We start from the raw sequence: 15,242 nt of genomic DNA, 5'->3' as shown, positions 1-15,242 counted from the left end.
AGTTTGACTTCAGGTGAAAAACATTTTGTTGTTTTATTGCTGTTATCCACAGTGGATGTCAATTATTCAGTTATTGAATACACTCTATAAAACACTTGTGAATAAAAACACAAGCAACAACTATTGATAATGTAGTTTGTGAAACTGTAAATCCAATAATTAGCATTTTTAACACACACTGTCTTGAACCAGCCAAAGGACAGTGATAGCACCAATGTTTTCAGCTCTATACAAACAAAGAGTAGATATACATTTAAGTCCATTATGTGTCGGGGATACTCAGCCAGGCAAAACTCTCATGACTGGCTGAGGGTAAAGATAAAATATACTGTGTGAATAAAGAAAATGGGCAATTTAGGGGTTTTTTTGCATGAAAAAATACAAACTGACTTTAATTACTCATCATGAATTTCTTCAGTTCACATTCAATCTGAAATCCACAAAACACCATCAAAACTATCCATAGCTTTTGTAAAGACTAAAAAAACATATTTGCTGTTGATGTCTGGTCTTGAAGATCAAACAACAAATTCAGACAAAATCATAGAAAAAAAATAGAATTACTGTCTCTCGTATGCCATTTATTCAAGCTACAGTTTACATCCATGTCTGTCTAGACTCATAATATATGAAATGAAGACTCTGAATTAATTTAATAAGGTATTAAATGTATTCTTTGGCGAAATGGAAGTTATTGACAAGTATTATTCAAGTGAATCATTTCCAGTGAGAATGAAGTTCAATATCAGCAAAACACATGAGCTTGTAGTGGACCACCAGAGGAACAGGAGGTCCCCCATAATGGTTGTCAACCAGGAAGACGAAGTGAAGAGGGTGGACTCATACAAGCACCTGGACTGGACTCGACACTGTTTTTCAGTGAGTAAACACTGTAAGGCTCCAGTTGTTGTCTTCAGCGACATTAGCGCCCAACTGCTATTGTTGATCACATTTGGTCTACGTAGCAAGACTATTTCAAACATTGAAATGGCCGTCTAACCTCGAGCATGTTGTAAGGGTAAACAATATTTTTTACTACGCTGTCCTTTTGTTAATTACCTGTTCTGAAGTTCTGAAGACGTCATTCCTCTCACATCAAAATTGATTGTTAGTCTTAGTAAGTCTTACAAGGTGTTAGAAATACATTTAATGGATTGAAGAACCCGGTGGAATAAGCATGGGTAATGTCAAAGAAGTTAGAGGTGACCATCAGTCTAGTCTTCAAGATCTTAAACAAAGGCCTTGTCTCATTAATTTAAAGCCACTATGATTACATTTTAACTGTGATTATAGAATCTTTCGAACTATTCTGTTTTTTCCTCTTATCCTTAGCCTTTCTGAATATTGTCACAACATCGATATCGAGACATTTGGTCAAAAATATTAGTGCTTTGGAGGAGATAACAAAATACTGTGATACTTATATATTGTGTATCGTGATATCACCAAAAAATATTGTGATACTATTTTGAGGCCTAGCCCTGGTCAAATCCATGAGGGTGATTGAAAGGCATCTAGGGGGCTTTAAAATAATTACATTTTACATTTCTTTTTAGGATTGAGTTTTTTAATCCAGTAAAATATTTTATTGTCTATTAATTCAGTTCTAAATAAATGTTTACAGAAAAATTGTAAAAGCACCAATAGCAGCAAATAGATACTGCAGCTCTTCACCCAACTGGTTCAAATCCGGGCAAATAAGCAAGATTAACATCCTCACAGCCTCCAGCTCTTTCTAGCCAATCAAAAAGTAACAGGCTCTGCCCACAGTACTGTTTTGGAATGTGTGCATACATAGTATAGTATAATACACCTCTGACAATCAGATAGGTGAAGGGCCATGCAGTGGGCTGCTGAGGGCCAAGTCTCCAAACACATTAGCATAGGAGGCTTTGAGGAACTGGACGTAGTTTTGCAGGCTTCGGTTGGTGCTGTCTGACTGTTCCAGGCGATCTTTGATGTCCTGCAGTCGGCTCTGGTACCGCCGCTCCACCTGAGCATCATAAATATATACCTTAAAGACCTACCGACACAGCTGATACACACAGATTTTGAGTAAACCATGGTGAGAGGCCTTTACCTCCTCTTTGCTGCGTCGCAGTTGGTTGATTTCTGAGGTAGTCCTGCTAAGTTGCGTCTCTAGGTCCAATATCTTAGACTGGGTGGAGTGTTCTTTGGTGGCAGCACGTTCTCTGGTCTTTGACATCTGGAGATAAATATGATATATTGGACTTAATCAATGTGCAACAGCAGGGGAAATGTAGTACAACACAATATATCCCTACACACTCCTAACAACATGCTATTAAATACATTAGACATAACTCTACACACCCAAGCTGCAGAAGCCCAGGGGTGTTAACACCAAAGTGTAAGCCAGTGTTCAGACCAAAAACTGCACTACTTCAAATCTGTTTCTATGGGGCTCAGATTTAACTTGTGCTTTTTGATGTGCAACATTGTGTTTTGTGCCAAAGAACCCCTGCGTCTGCACCTGTTTTTGTGTCTTTTTGAGTTCTTATTCAATTAAATGTGTAGGCTACCCAGGCCTCTCCTATGCAGTGCTACTGATGATCTAGTATTGCATTCTTTAAACAAACACTTTGTATGACTTATGTTTAACTACTGTTTTCAGTTTCAGACCTGTTGGCGAGCATCATCCAGAGCATCCTCCAGCTTTCGGCTCAGCAGGGAACATTCCCGTGTTTTTTCATCCAGGTGGAGCTGATTGCTGTGGATGGTGTTGTCTCGTTTGGCAATGACGGTCAGCAGGTCGCTGTTCTGACTGGCAGCCTCCTCCAGCTTTCTGCAAGATGACACAAAAAAGGAAACCAACAACAACAATGAATGTTTAGAATAATGACTTATATCAATTAAATAGTTAAGATATCAACACTCATTTGAGAATCATGAGGTATATGTAGTGTGCCTGTATCCTCCAACACTGAAGTCTGCAGCTAAATAATAATACTCAGATTCTTGATGATGTTAACCCATAAAAATGAAAAAACTCTAACAGTTTTAGTTTAGTTTACAGGATTAGTTTATGGGAGTATGACAGATGCATTGTATAGTCTGGACCAGAGGTTTTCAAACTAGTTGAAGGGGCAATACGGAAGAGGAGACATGCACCACAGGAAGTGTGGCAAAGGGGAAGGTAGATGTCAGTTTCTAAAAGCAACAGTTATGGTTGAGTAGGCGCACAACAACACAGTTAGCAGCTGGTGCTGAGGCTGTGGCAGTGACAGAGATCTCATGGAAGTAATTAAGGTACATTAAAACAATTAGTGCCACAATTTGCTTCAAATATCCATCTCAGAGTCATTTCTCAGTCAAATCTGAACACACAGACATGGTACTTACACAGTACATCAGGTGAGACACTTTCCTATCATTGGATCTTATGTCCATCTAGAATAAACATCTATAAATCCACTTAGAAATCCTTTAAAATAGATGCTAGATTTCACCCCAGAACTTGTCTAACAATCGTCAGGTTTTTGTTTTCTTCAGTATCAAATTAATCCAGTGACAACTGTCTGTACACTCATTACTAGATTGCAACAGGAACTGATAATATCTAATTGAATTAATTTAAATGGTGTCAATCTGCCAAAATGTAAACATATAAAGGCTCAAAAACAGGGCTCAAGTTGTAGGCAAAAAATACAGTAACTCACAGACTAAATGGCAACATTATACTTGCTGTTTACATCCCGGCAAACCCACAAACTATGGGAAGTTAGAGGCTGATTGTCCTGCAAACAGGACGGTGGATACGTTTTGTCTGAGGGGGGCACAAAGTGTCAAAGCCAGTGTAGAAGTGGTGAGCGACCTTTCTAAACTCTCCACTCGCTGCTGAAGCTGTCTGTTCTCCTCCAGCAGCACCTTGTTCTTCTGTCTCAGAAGCTCCATTTGGCTGCCCTGGGTCTCCACCTAACACAACATAAGACAAGTCCAAATTCTGATGAGATCTGGGATCAGATTTGATCAGGTAAGAGCTATTAGTAAAACTAATTGCATGTGTGTGATGTGAAATTCAATTGAAATACATTTTAATGGCAAACGTTAACCTCAATTTGTTTGAGATTAATAGTGACCTTTGTCACATACCAATGTTGTTTTTAGTGCTACTGCAGTTCAAAGTTAAAAGCACTTATGTCTTCCTATATTTAATTATTCTCCCTATGTTTTGAAAAAAATTGTTTGAAGTTATTTTTCTGTCTGTCAATGGCATTACCTCTGTTTGTGCAGAGAGTATAGTGCTAACTTTCCACTGAGCTCCACAATACGATTTTCTTTGTACCAAATGTACATTTTTCAGCCCAAACTGATTTAGTGTTACACATTACAAAGCAAAATGCAGTATGGAGGCAAGTGTTGGCTCTGTGTTTTCTCAAAATCAATGTGATCATATCTGATTTATTTTTAAATTAGCACTTTGACTTTTAAATCATTATTCTGTGATGCTAACTGGAGCCTCTATGCTTAGGACTGTTGTTGACCTTCATACGGAGATCAGTCAAGGTTGTGCTCAACTCCATGCTGCGTCTGTCCTGGCTGCGTTCCCTGTCCTGGGCCTCCTGCAGTTGGAGTTCAGACCGTCGTAATGCTTCAGGCAGAGGCTCCAGCTCTGTCAGTCGACCCAGCAGCTCTCTGCGCACCTCCTCTATCTCCTGCTCCAGCTCCCCCCGCACCACCTGGACCTCCTTCTCTGCCTGAGCCAGTCTAGCACAGTACTCATCCGCCTCGGCCCGGGTTTTTCCAACCTGTGTAGCATCGGTTACAGAACGGAAACTGGGATCAGACTCCTCATGAACAATTACAGTATTCATGGACTGGATCTTCACTTCACATACCTGCATTTTATAGCTGTCCAGCAAGCTTTCATATTGCTTGATGGAAGCTTTGACCTGCTGGAGTTCTGACTGAGACAAGGCCAGCTTCTCCTCCACTGCAGATGCTGTAGCCTGACAAGAACACACAGCTTCAGATGATGTGTCATCACTCATAACATTAAAAGGGCAGTTCATCCTCCTAATCTAATATAAGTTATGTAAGTCTATTAGAATGAAAAACGGGGATAGGAAGGACATTATCCAAGACACAAAAGGATCACAGATGAAGGCGACAAGGCTAGGTCAGGTTAACATTCAGTAACTGTGTTTGACTGTAAAGTGAGGTGCAGCTGTCTGTGGGCTGTTTCACCTTGAGGGACTGGTTCTCCAGTTTAGCAGCAGTGCTCTCTGCGGTCAGTCCATGCAGGTGATCCAACAGGGCTTCTTTCTCCACTCTGCCTTTATCCTCTGTAGTACTTAGCTGCTCTGTCAGCTCTGCTATACGGCTACATCATAACACACAACATGCAGCTGTCACATTTTCATTTATATGACCACAATGGTGAAGTTTTGATCCAAAATCAGCAGTAATATTTTACTAGTTGATAAATTCTGAGAATGAAGAGCAAAAAAATACTAATGATGCATCTCAAAAAACTCTAAATTCACCAGGTGCTGCTGTTGTACTGATTTTATGACAATTGGAGCTTCATGTACTATTAGAAACTATTTGAGTCAATCAGATTTCTCAGAGAATTACTTACAGGTATCGGAAGAAATTCAAACTGAGAATGTTAATATTTACAATATTAATGAGGTAATAATACAAAATCAGAAATATGTATTTTTTCTATAAGTAAATAAACAAGCTGTTCTCAGAGGAAAATAAGGTCCCAGAACACTGTTAGCTAGAAAGGTGGCAGGGTCCGCCACATATAAACAAAGTAAAACACTATGAAATTGTGTTATCCTCTAAAGGTCAGCTTGTTGATTTAAAGCTCCTCTTTGTAAGAAAACACTTTGGGATGGCGGCCAACCCTAGTTCAGAAACCTGTTTTCCCAACTAGGGTCGGCCAGTTCTTGATGAGCTCGGAATGAGACTTAAAAATTAGTTTTTCTAACCTTTAAATTGTTTAGGCATAAATTTTTTTTTTTTTAAAAACTAGTAAATGAGGATCTTTCTCTTCTGACTACAATTTCTCCCCCAAAACTAAATAGTGCACCTTTAAGCCATACCTTTTTAACAATCTACATTCATGTCAAACTACACTGAAAGAAACATTTACGTGGACTTAATCTTATTTTATTACATGAGTTCAATGTGAAGTGTCACATTTAATGCAAAGTGTTCTTCCATGTAGAGTCAATGTGTATAAATAAAATGTTCTTGCATGAAGCCTAACGACTCGTTATAAGTAATACACACCTCAAGCAGGGGAGGTGGAGAGATGACAGATGCAAGATATATGCCCCAATTCCATACTATACACTAATACTAAGAAGTGTGACATGTTGACAGAACACTAGTAGAGCGGATGTAAGTCTATCTGTGACTTTGCAGCACTACTACCAATTTCACATTTGAAAACGTCACATAAATCTAATGGAAAAGTTTCTATGAAGCTTTCTTGGATTATTTGATTATCACCAGAGCTGTCCCTCCCCTGCATGACACTTTGCTTTCATCTTTAAAATCTCCTCTAGTTCCACAGTGTTGGATTATCATAACAACAGATGGTTATACTCGTCCATAGCTGAAGCCATAACAGAGCTGCATTTACCTGTTCAACAGCGATATTTCAATCTCCAGTTTACTCTTGTCTTTCACTTCTTTGGCATGGTGACTCTGCCAGCTCTCAGCTGCTGACAGTGCATCAGCCACCTGCTTCTCCTGTTGAAAAGAAAGAAAAAACTGACGATTTTCTTTACAGTGAAATGTTTTTTACTTGAATAAGTTACATTAGTTAAGTTAGACACCACTCTAAAAAGTGTGTGTGTGTGTGTGTGTGTGTGTTAGGGGCTTGAAGCTTTCTTAAAAGATGAACTGAAGGAAACAACCAATGCCTCGAGGTATAAAAGAGCTGATCACTATTGATTAAGATTTTCTTTAACGTATGGCCTGTTGTCTAACAACAATAATAATAATGATCTAGTGAGAATGTTAAAGGTGACATTATTTACACCGTTTATTAAGCCACAATCTTCACTGTAGCTACTAAGTTGAAAGCATTAGTGCATACTGTGCATGTGTGCATTGAGGCTAAAAATATCATCTTTTCAAATCAATTTGGGATCTTGGGGCTTCTGGAGACTTGATTTATGCCGGACGAGCTGAATGTGTTCGTTTTAGGTTGTTTTTTCCGTTTTAAAACAAGTCTCCATCTATTTCAGTTGTTTAGGAGAAGGCTGCAACGCTGTTTTGCTGTGAAGCTCCAGAAATGTTTTTTGGACTACCAAACTTCACCTGACTTTCCATCTGCATGGTGGGAGGAGATGATGACTTCGGGTGAAGAGTTTCTTTAACAGTTATTATAGAAATTTAACATGCCTGTGTCTAGGGTGACTCTGACTAATAAGTCTAGACTCTAGAGATGTATGTGACACAGCCCTACCATGTCCAGCAGCTGAACACTCAGATGGCCTGCAGTGCCCTCGCTGCGTTCAGCCCGCTGTTTCTGGGCTCGTGTGGCTCGTTTTAGAGCCTCTCTGTCTGCGCTGGCCTGCTGCTTCAGCCTCACCAGCTGCTCTGTCAGGTGTTCCACCTCTGCTTTCTGTTGGTTGGCTGCTCGCTCCAGGTTCTGAACCAATGAAAGGGACAAAACCAAGGATTACAGCTGGATTCACTATTTGTACTTTCCATTTGTACAGCGGAGTATCAGACAACAGTCAATGGCATAGGCTAGGACAGACAGATGTGACCACGACAAACCTTTATCTGCACAGTAAGCCGGTTGTTCTCAGCTTCTTTGCTGCGGAGCTGTCCTTGTAAATGAGCTCTTGTTGACTCCAGGCTTTTAGACAAGTCTGCTGAGCTCTTGACATTGTCCTGCAGTCCAGCAGAATATACATTATTATTATACAAATACATACTCTGTTTTGTCTAAAGGATTAAATGTGTCTCAGTAAGACATTTCTTTGCTCTGATCCCTAACAGAGCTGTATTCACTGTAAAAAGCATCACAGACCAGTACCTTTTCAGTATCCAAAAGTGTGGAGAGCTGCTGAACATCTCTGTCCTTCTCTTGAAGTTTCACTACAAGGTGCTGTAAAAGGAAAGGTTTATTCATAGAGCACATTTCATACACGGGGAAAACTCAAGACACAATACATGAGAAAATATGTGACAGGTAGAGCCTGCTGACTGAACATAAAAATACAAACATTTAGGCTAATTCAATGAAATATGGCAGATTTAGTAGACATCTACTAAACTCACAGCATTTTCTGCCTCTGTGTCCGCCAGTCTCTTGAGTAATGCATCCTTCTGCTCTGACAGTCGGATTGACTCCATCTGCTCAAAAGTGAAGAGTCGAGATCACTACATCATCATTTTTTGGAGATCTGTCTAGAAGTCAGTCCCAGGAGCTGACTGCTGCCTCAGTAAATCAGCAGCTAAATACACTTTGTGCCATTTTTGTAACCAGCCACTCCACACTCTGTGAGCCCCTTCTCTCTGCTTTCTTTGAGAGAAGTTTCCTTCTCTCGTTTTATCTGATGGGCTGCTATCCCAGATATTATACTGGGATAGTTATATAGGAAATTATTTCTTCTAATGGCATTATGACATTCAAATATGGGAAGGATATATATACCCTATGAAGCTGATTACAGAGAATATACACAGAAAATGTATCAGTTAGCATCTCACATCCAGAGGACCAGAGTGTTCCCCATGCTCCCAGTTCTCCATCTGACTCTCTGATGTATTAGCAGACAGTGTTTTGAAGCTGCGTCACACACAGTACCTGGGATCCGTGCTGCTCTCTGAGAAGGTGCCGCAGCGTTCTGTTGGTGGCTTCAAATGTCTCCAGTTTCTGTAGCAACAGCTCCTTCTGGCGGGCCAACCCTGAAGTCTCAGAGCCAGACAGTCTCTTCACCAGCAAACAGACAGACAAAGAGGGACAAAGATGTGCAATATTAGAATAATTCTGTCAAATCATTGAATTATATCATATAATATCAACATTTATTTTGCACATTTATGACATGTAAATGTGCTGTTGCTGTGTGCAACATATTTTTGGTTTTGATTTCCTTGGATATAACAGCAGCCTGTTGCATTCTAGAGCATATTGGACCTGACACGCATATAATTAGGCCAAATACAGAGTTAAAACTCACACTGCCACCAACAGCACATAGTTTGGAGACAGATTCCCGCAGGGCTGAGACTTGGTTGGCAGCAGCTGTCCCATCTTCCTCAGCCTCCATCAGCTTCCTGAGCAGAGCATCTTTATCTTGTTGCACACTTTCCCCATCTAATCTGCAAGGACAAGACAGAAACAAGTGCATTAGATACACATGAATGTTTGATCTATCTCTCCTGTTATTGAGATTCCATAACAATTATATCTGAAAAAACAGTTTGCAGTGAACTGATTATAACAGTTTATTGAAGAGGAAAGTGTCAAATCAGACATAAAAATGTAATAGAGAACAAGCATTAAAAAGGACCAAATAAATCAGATGTTCTTCTTCTGATGATCTGCCTACAGGCTATGGACAAACTAGATCTAAATCTTTCTCCTCACCACTGTAGAGGCATCAGGCTGAGCAGCTGTTCCTTTAGCCTGATTTTTTAAATCTGGTACAATGCAAGATTCACATCACATGTGAAAAGTCATTTCTAAATGTATAAATAAAGCTGTCATGGCTCTGAGTCGCAGTATTTAGCAAGTGTTTCAGAGTGATGCATGCGATTAGGAGTAAACAAATAAGACAACAAGCTTATTAGGAGATATATATTTTTATATATATAAAAAACATATATTTTTTATATATTTTTGACAAAAACTGAATAATTTCATGATTGTCTTTGTGTGCCCAGCAACAATCAAGGATTTTAGAAGAAGAAGAAGAAGAAGAAGAAGAACCGATTGTACTTCCAGTCCACCCTCTCTCATATGAAGCACTGTAAATGTGTTCAGTATAATTGCCTGTTGTAGTCGCTCTCCTCCAGCATCTTCTCCATGGATTGTCGTAACCGGGTGTTCTCCCGCTCAGTCTCCTCCAGCTCCTTGGTCACCTCCGCCAGCTCCTCCTCCTGCTCAGCAATCACCCGGTGGGAAACAGTCAGCCGCTCCGACTGACGTTCCAGCTGCTGCTCCTTCTTCCGCAGCTCCACCTGCATGCAAACATAGATGTGGACAGACACACAAACAATATGTTACGGGGTCTCTGTGGTCATACAAACTCTGTGAGGGTGTAATTCAATGGATTTAAGCCTAACAGGGACTTGATAAGACATGTGTGATGCAGACCTGCTCAGATCAACTGACCTCATTCTTCAGAGAGCTGACTTCAGTCAGTAAACTGTCAATCTTCTTCTCATACTGGCTGATTCGTCCGTGGAGCCCTTCCTCTTCTTCCGATGTCAGGTCACCCAATCGCAGTGCAGACTGGGAATGTTCCGGTTCTGGTTCAGGGAGCGGTGGTGTGATCTCAAGGCGGTGTGTTGGACCCTTGGTTAAAATGACACTTTTCACCACATCTTCGCCTGGATGAGTCTTTTTGCCATGCTGACACAAAAACAATCTTTTAAAATGTGGATGGAATTTAGATGTCATTTTACCTCCCACTTGTAGGAAGCATCCCGTACGGAGGCCTTTCCAGGTGGTATCCATGGCACTCGTGTTTTGACCTTGGCTGTAGGACGGAGTCTCCCTCTGTCGACTTTGGCCTCCCCCTTCAAAACACAGAGTGAGTGCAACAGCATGTCACTGACATCTATGCATAATAACTACACTAGATGACACTAGATTTCCGGACAAAAAATCTTCAAAAGGTGCTCATTTACAATGTGAAGAATAATTGCAAACAGTAAAAACAAATCACATCATGTATTTTATGAATAAAGAAAACCTTTAACCTGAGGAGTCCTGGCAGGACTAATTCTTTGGGTCTTCACGTGCACATGGACCGGTGTGGCGTCATTGACATGCACATGAATTGGAGGAGAACTTGACCTAGTTCTCATTGCTTTCCTCTGTGAAACAGTAGGTGGTTGGTACAGTTCACATCAAGATTTACCATAGAAATTAGTGTTAACTTGATGACATGAGCTCTAAAGGTCAATGGGCAGGAGGGTTTGAGGTGTATGTGGGAGCACAAGGAAAATAAATCCACATACAGTTTTAAAAAGAGACAATTTTGTAGTATAACGTATTAACAACAGTTACTGAGGGTATATTGTGGAGATTATTGTGTAAATTGCTATTATGGTAAACTATTTTGGAACTTTGACAGTGTTTTTTTTTAAACACTTAAGCGCCTTCAATAATTGTTACCTATTTAATCTCCTTGGAATCATATATCAATATAAAATATATATAAACCAAAAAGTGCAAGTAAAATTAAAATAGAATTTAGAACACGAGCCGATCCAATTCCCAATAACACTAAACTGAATTACATCGATGATGATGGTAGATATGTCGATCTTGATACGATATAATCAAAAGGTAAAGTAGCTTAGCAAGAGGTAAACTTTAGCCTGACATTAGCCATAGCTTTAGTCGCTAATCCTGATAGCATCCTTTCTTCCTTGAAATGTATTAACAAAGTCTCCGCCTTACCATATGAGAAGCTAAAATGTACTAGTCAGGAACTGAAAAAATATTTCATTTACAGTGTTTCCTTTTAAGAATGCAAAATTAAAATGAAGAAAATAAGTCGGTTATCATACAAAAATCTGCAGGAGTGTGTACATCCATGGAGTGGAAGCTTGGATAAACTTCAACAGGTAGTGACGCTAACGTCTCTCTGATTGGCCAATATACAGCACGTGATATCTTTCTCCAACAGTGATTGGACAAGAGTCGACATTTTAACGTTTCTTAGCAACACCCTTAACTCAACAAACTGTGGTAGTATCAAAGATACGCAGTGTGTAAAGATCAATCCTCCCTATTGTATGCACGTCGTTATGCAGAAAAATACACTGAACGGGGTAACCAAAACTGTAACTAAAAGTAAAACTAAAAGTAAAACTAAAAGTTTTATTTTAATAGACCTAAAATTAGTGCAGATCTATTTAGGAAAATCTACTAAAACACGCTATCAACTGAAACCTAAATCATTTTGCTTTGGAGAGGCGCTTTGACCGTTAATTTAGTGCTGTTGTACCTCAGCATGGAGATCGATAAAGATCCATAAATTCTCATTTTACTCACGGCAGCATTAAATCTGGAAACTCAGTACTGTGGAATTAATTCCAGTGAAATCTAAAGCATTCAAAATAAAACCGTAAATACTTGATGTAAATGTGGATAGAAAAGATCTGGACTTATTAAAAGCAATCAATTGCCTATAAATATTATATATCATATATCATATGAGTAGCATTTTCATTGACAAATATCGAGTTGTAGTTCCTAACTTTGGCCGCTGGATGGCGGTGAACACTTTCATACTGTCCATCCCCGTCTAGTAACTCCCCGAGGGTCAAGGCAGACACGATTACACAATAAAACTTCCGGTAATAATTTTTAAAAAATAAAATCATCATACTGGTGAACAGGTGTAGTTTCACCTGGTTTGAATCCCTGTATCGTTACCACCTACTGTATTGTCATGTGAAGCTACATGAATGGAGTCCTGTGTTCTAATCTCACATGCTCAATGATACCTTGTAATGTATTAATAACATTATTTGACATTTTTACTTACTTCCCCCCCTTTCTTTCTTTGACTTAATGTTTGATTTAGAATTGGAATAAACCTATATATAGATATAAGATTACAGATGCAACCATGACATCACAGATCATGTTTAAGAACTATTATTGTTATAAGCGGAGTTAATGTTTTAGGGGTTAAAATAAAGATTTGCAAGATAGGTTAAAAAAAACCCTTACTATTTTTTTACAAGAATGGTATTTAAATGCACCAGGTCCATGCTCCATGCTTCCATATTACAAAATTAATAAATTATCGTGTATAAAACAGATCAAGTTGATGATGCAGTTACTTATCTTGAAAAAAATGAATAATATTAAAGCAGTGCATTTATACATCCTTCCCAGCCCCACAACAAAGACAGTCATCGGCCCTTTAAGGAAGCCAAATTTTCTTTTATTTTATTGGCTCCATCTGGCAACACAGGAAAAAAAAACAAAAAAACATCTCATACAAGAATTGATCTCAATCTTGGGAAAGTGAGAGTACACCAGTCTTTGGCACTTTCTATTCTAAACAAACATGCTGCTCACAGAGATAATCATCTGTGCATTTTTTTAAAGTGAAATTTTGGAAAATACATTTGACAGTTTGACACTGACTGAAAATCACAAGAAGCAAGTCACACATGTTGCTATAAAGGAATGCTGCAACCATCTTTTGGACATTTTTACACGTATAAAAAGTTAGAAATGACCCCTGCATATCTGCGGGAGAAAACAGGATTGATCAGACGGCAGTTAGTTGCAATGTGTTTCCAAGACATGTCGACATGCTTCTCTATGGGTGCGTGTCCATACGGAGCAGTGGCTCTTGTGCTTGTCATTTCAAAAACAAGTTGATTTCTTGTGCTCCGGTGGATTCTAACGCTGGTTATGCAGGGCGAGCACTGATTGGGTCTCACTAGATCATACCCCTACAACCAACCTTCAAATCCTCCAGGTTGCTAGTTTCTCTGCTTCTTCTATGCATTTTCTTGGAATGAATGTTGGAAAACAGTGCATAGTGGCAGCCTTAGAAAATAAACCGCTCAGGGACATCAACAAAAAGCGCATTTTCAGTGAGAATGTTTTATGTAGCTGAGACATTTTCTGCAAGGAAACTATTCAAGATTCAATTTAATCGATCGTTATACAACCAAGACTGTACAACTAAATAATAACTGTAGTAGCTCTATGCTTCTCACAAAGAACAAAACATTTTTTTTTTATAAATGTATGAATAAACACAGTACTTGGGAGTACTTTCATGGGAATGCATAGGAATAAGAAAAAGACAATACACCCCAACATGGGTCCAGGGATGCAAAAATGGGTATATTGTCATATTTTTAAAAAAGGCTTTAAATCAGAGTGAAACATTTACTCAATAAGGCTAAATCAACTCACAGCACATGAATCACTTCAGATATCTTTGAACATTGAACAAAGATTTCATTGTAGGTATAGACAATGGCAGCAGAGGGAGGAAAGCCTCATGTTGCTTGGTTTTGTCACAGTGTCCAGCTTGCATAAGGCTTTATAATCCCAGTGAGAATAGTGAACTCTGCATGATGTTGTATCAGCCAACAACTCTAACTTCTGATAGTCAAGCACACTATCAAAAATTAGGTGAGCACTAATTATTATTTTGTGTGCACAAGTTATCATCTTGTTGGTGAAAGTTAATATCTTTTTATCATCTTATTTATACACATGATCTTGTTAATCATCTTGTTAGCAAAATTATTAACAAATTATACTTAAGTTAATAATAGTTAATATTTTGTTAATATCTTGTTAATATCTCCTTCCCACAAAATGAATATCCTGCTCGTACAAGGATATACTGTATCTTGTTAATACCTCGTTACCACAAAATTTATATCTTGTTTGCACAAAATTGATAACTAGCTGGCACAAGTCAATATCATGTTAATATTTTACACTCATAACTTTATATTTTGTTTACTTAAGCTTCTTATTAGTTCTCTTGTTTGTAAAAGTTAATATCTTGTAAATGTCTTCATTTGCAGAAAGAAGTTCATATCTTGATATCTTGTTGATAGTTTGTTTGCACAAATGGTGTGCACATGCTATATTTTTCATAGCAGTTATGTGGTTAACATCTTGTTGAAACAAATCTTAGACATATTGTTCTGTTTGCACAACTTGAATCACACAAGTTAACACCTTTTTAACATCTTGTCCACACAATCTGAACATCTTGTTCATGTAAATTCATTTGTTTAAACCTGTTACTTTGTTCTATCTTGTGCACATGACATTTATCACTCAGATCTTGTGATAACAAGAAAAGACAGGTCTTGGGCGGCTCTGTAACAACCTACTCTGATACACCCATCATATTATGTGAAGCAGGAAATGACATTTTCATCATGCAGAATCCATTGACGCTAATGCACCATGCTGCTAGGTAACTTCTGTGGAAAGGAAAACATGAAAAAAATAAAATAAAACAAACCAAAAATAATATATTCACACTCATATGATGCATAATCCTGTTTCA

At 38.6% G+C, this 15,242-nt stretch overlaps 1 protein-coding gene across 2 annotated transcripts; it reads right to left on the bottom strand.

The window, feature by feature from the left end:
- Positions 1 to 8: 8 nt before the first annotated feature.
- On the bottom strand, positions 9 to 11,808 carry odf2a (outer dense fiber of sperm tails 2a). Of its 2 annotated transcripts, none has more exons than XM_073478597.1 (19): positions 11,743 to 11,808; positions 10,927 to 11,043; positions 10,630 to 10,743; positions 10,337 to 10,519; positions 9,995 to 10,182; positions 9,180 to 9,321; positions 8,804 to 8,929; positions 8,275 to 8,349; positions 8,030 to 8,101; positions 7,768 to 7,884; positions 7,451 to 7,636; positions 6,620 to 6,729; positions 5,209 to 5,344; positions 4,860 to 4,970; positions 4,506 to 4,769; positions 3,836 to 3,936; positions 2,644 to 2,806; positions 2,081 to 2,206; positions 9 to 1,993 (listed from the first exon to the last, which is right to left on the bottom strand). In XM_073478597.1, the coding sequence occupies exons 1-19, from the start codon at positions 11,764 to 11,766 to the stop codon at positions 1,823 to 1,825; spliced, it is 2,526 nt and encodes an 841-aa protein (XP_073334698.1). In that variant the 5' UTR covers positions 11,767 to 11,808; the 3' UTR covers positions 9 to 1,822. The 2 variants fall into 2 exon arrangements, with proteins under 2 accessions (XP_073334698.1, XP_073334699.1); XM_073478598.1 differs by having other exon boundaries at positions 11,633 to 11,778.
- Positions 11,809 to 15,242: the final 3,434 nt, after the last annotated feature.

This window comes from Pagrus major, chromosome 12 (genome assembly GCF_040436345.1).
Source record: "Pagrus major chromosome 12, Pma_NU_1.0".
Lineage (NCBI taxonomy): Eukaryota > Metazoa > Chordata > Actinopteri > Spariformes > Sparidae > Pagrus > Pagrus major.
This window is presented reverse-complemented; position numbering and strand designations above follow the sequence as displayed.

Coding starts and splice junctions, on each gene's coding strand:
- odf2a (XM_073478597.1), bottom strand. CDS start 11,766: ATGTACACACTCCTGCAGATTTTT. Junction 10,744..10,926: donor GTCCTGCCAGGACTCCTCAG/GTTAAAGGTTTT, acceptor TGTGTTTTGAAG/GGGGAGGCCAAAGTCGACAG. Junction 7,637..7,767: donor GGCTTACTGTGCAGATAAAG/GTTTGTCGTGGT, acceptor TCATTGGTTCAG/AACCTGGAGCGAGCAGCCAA.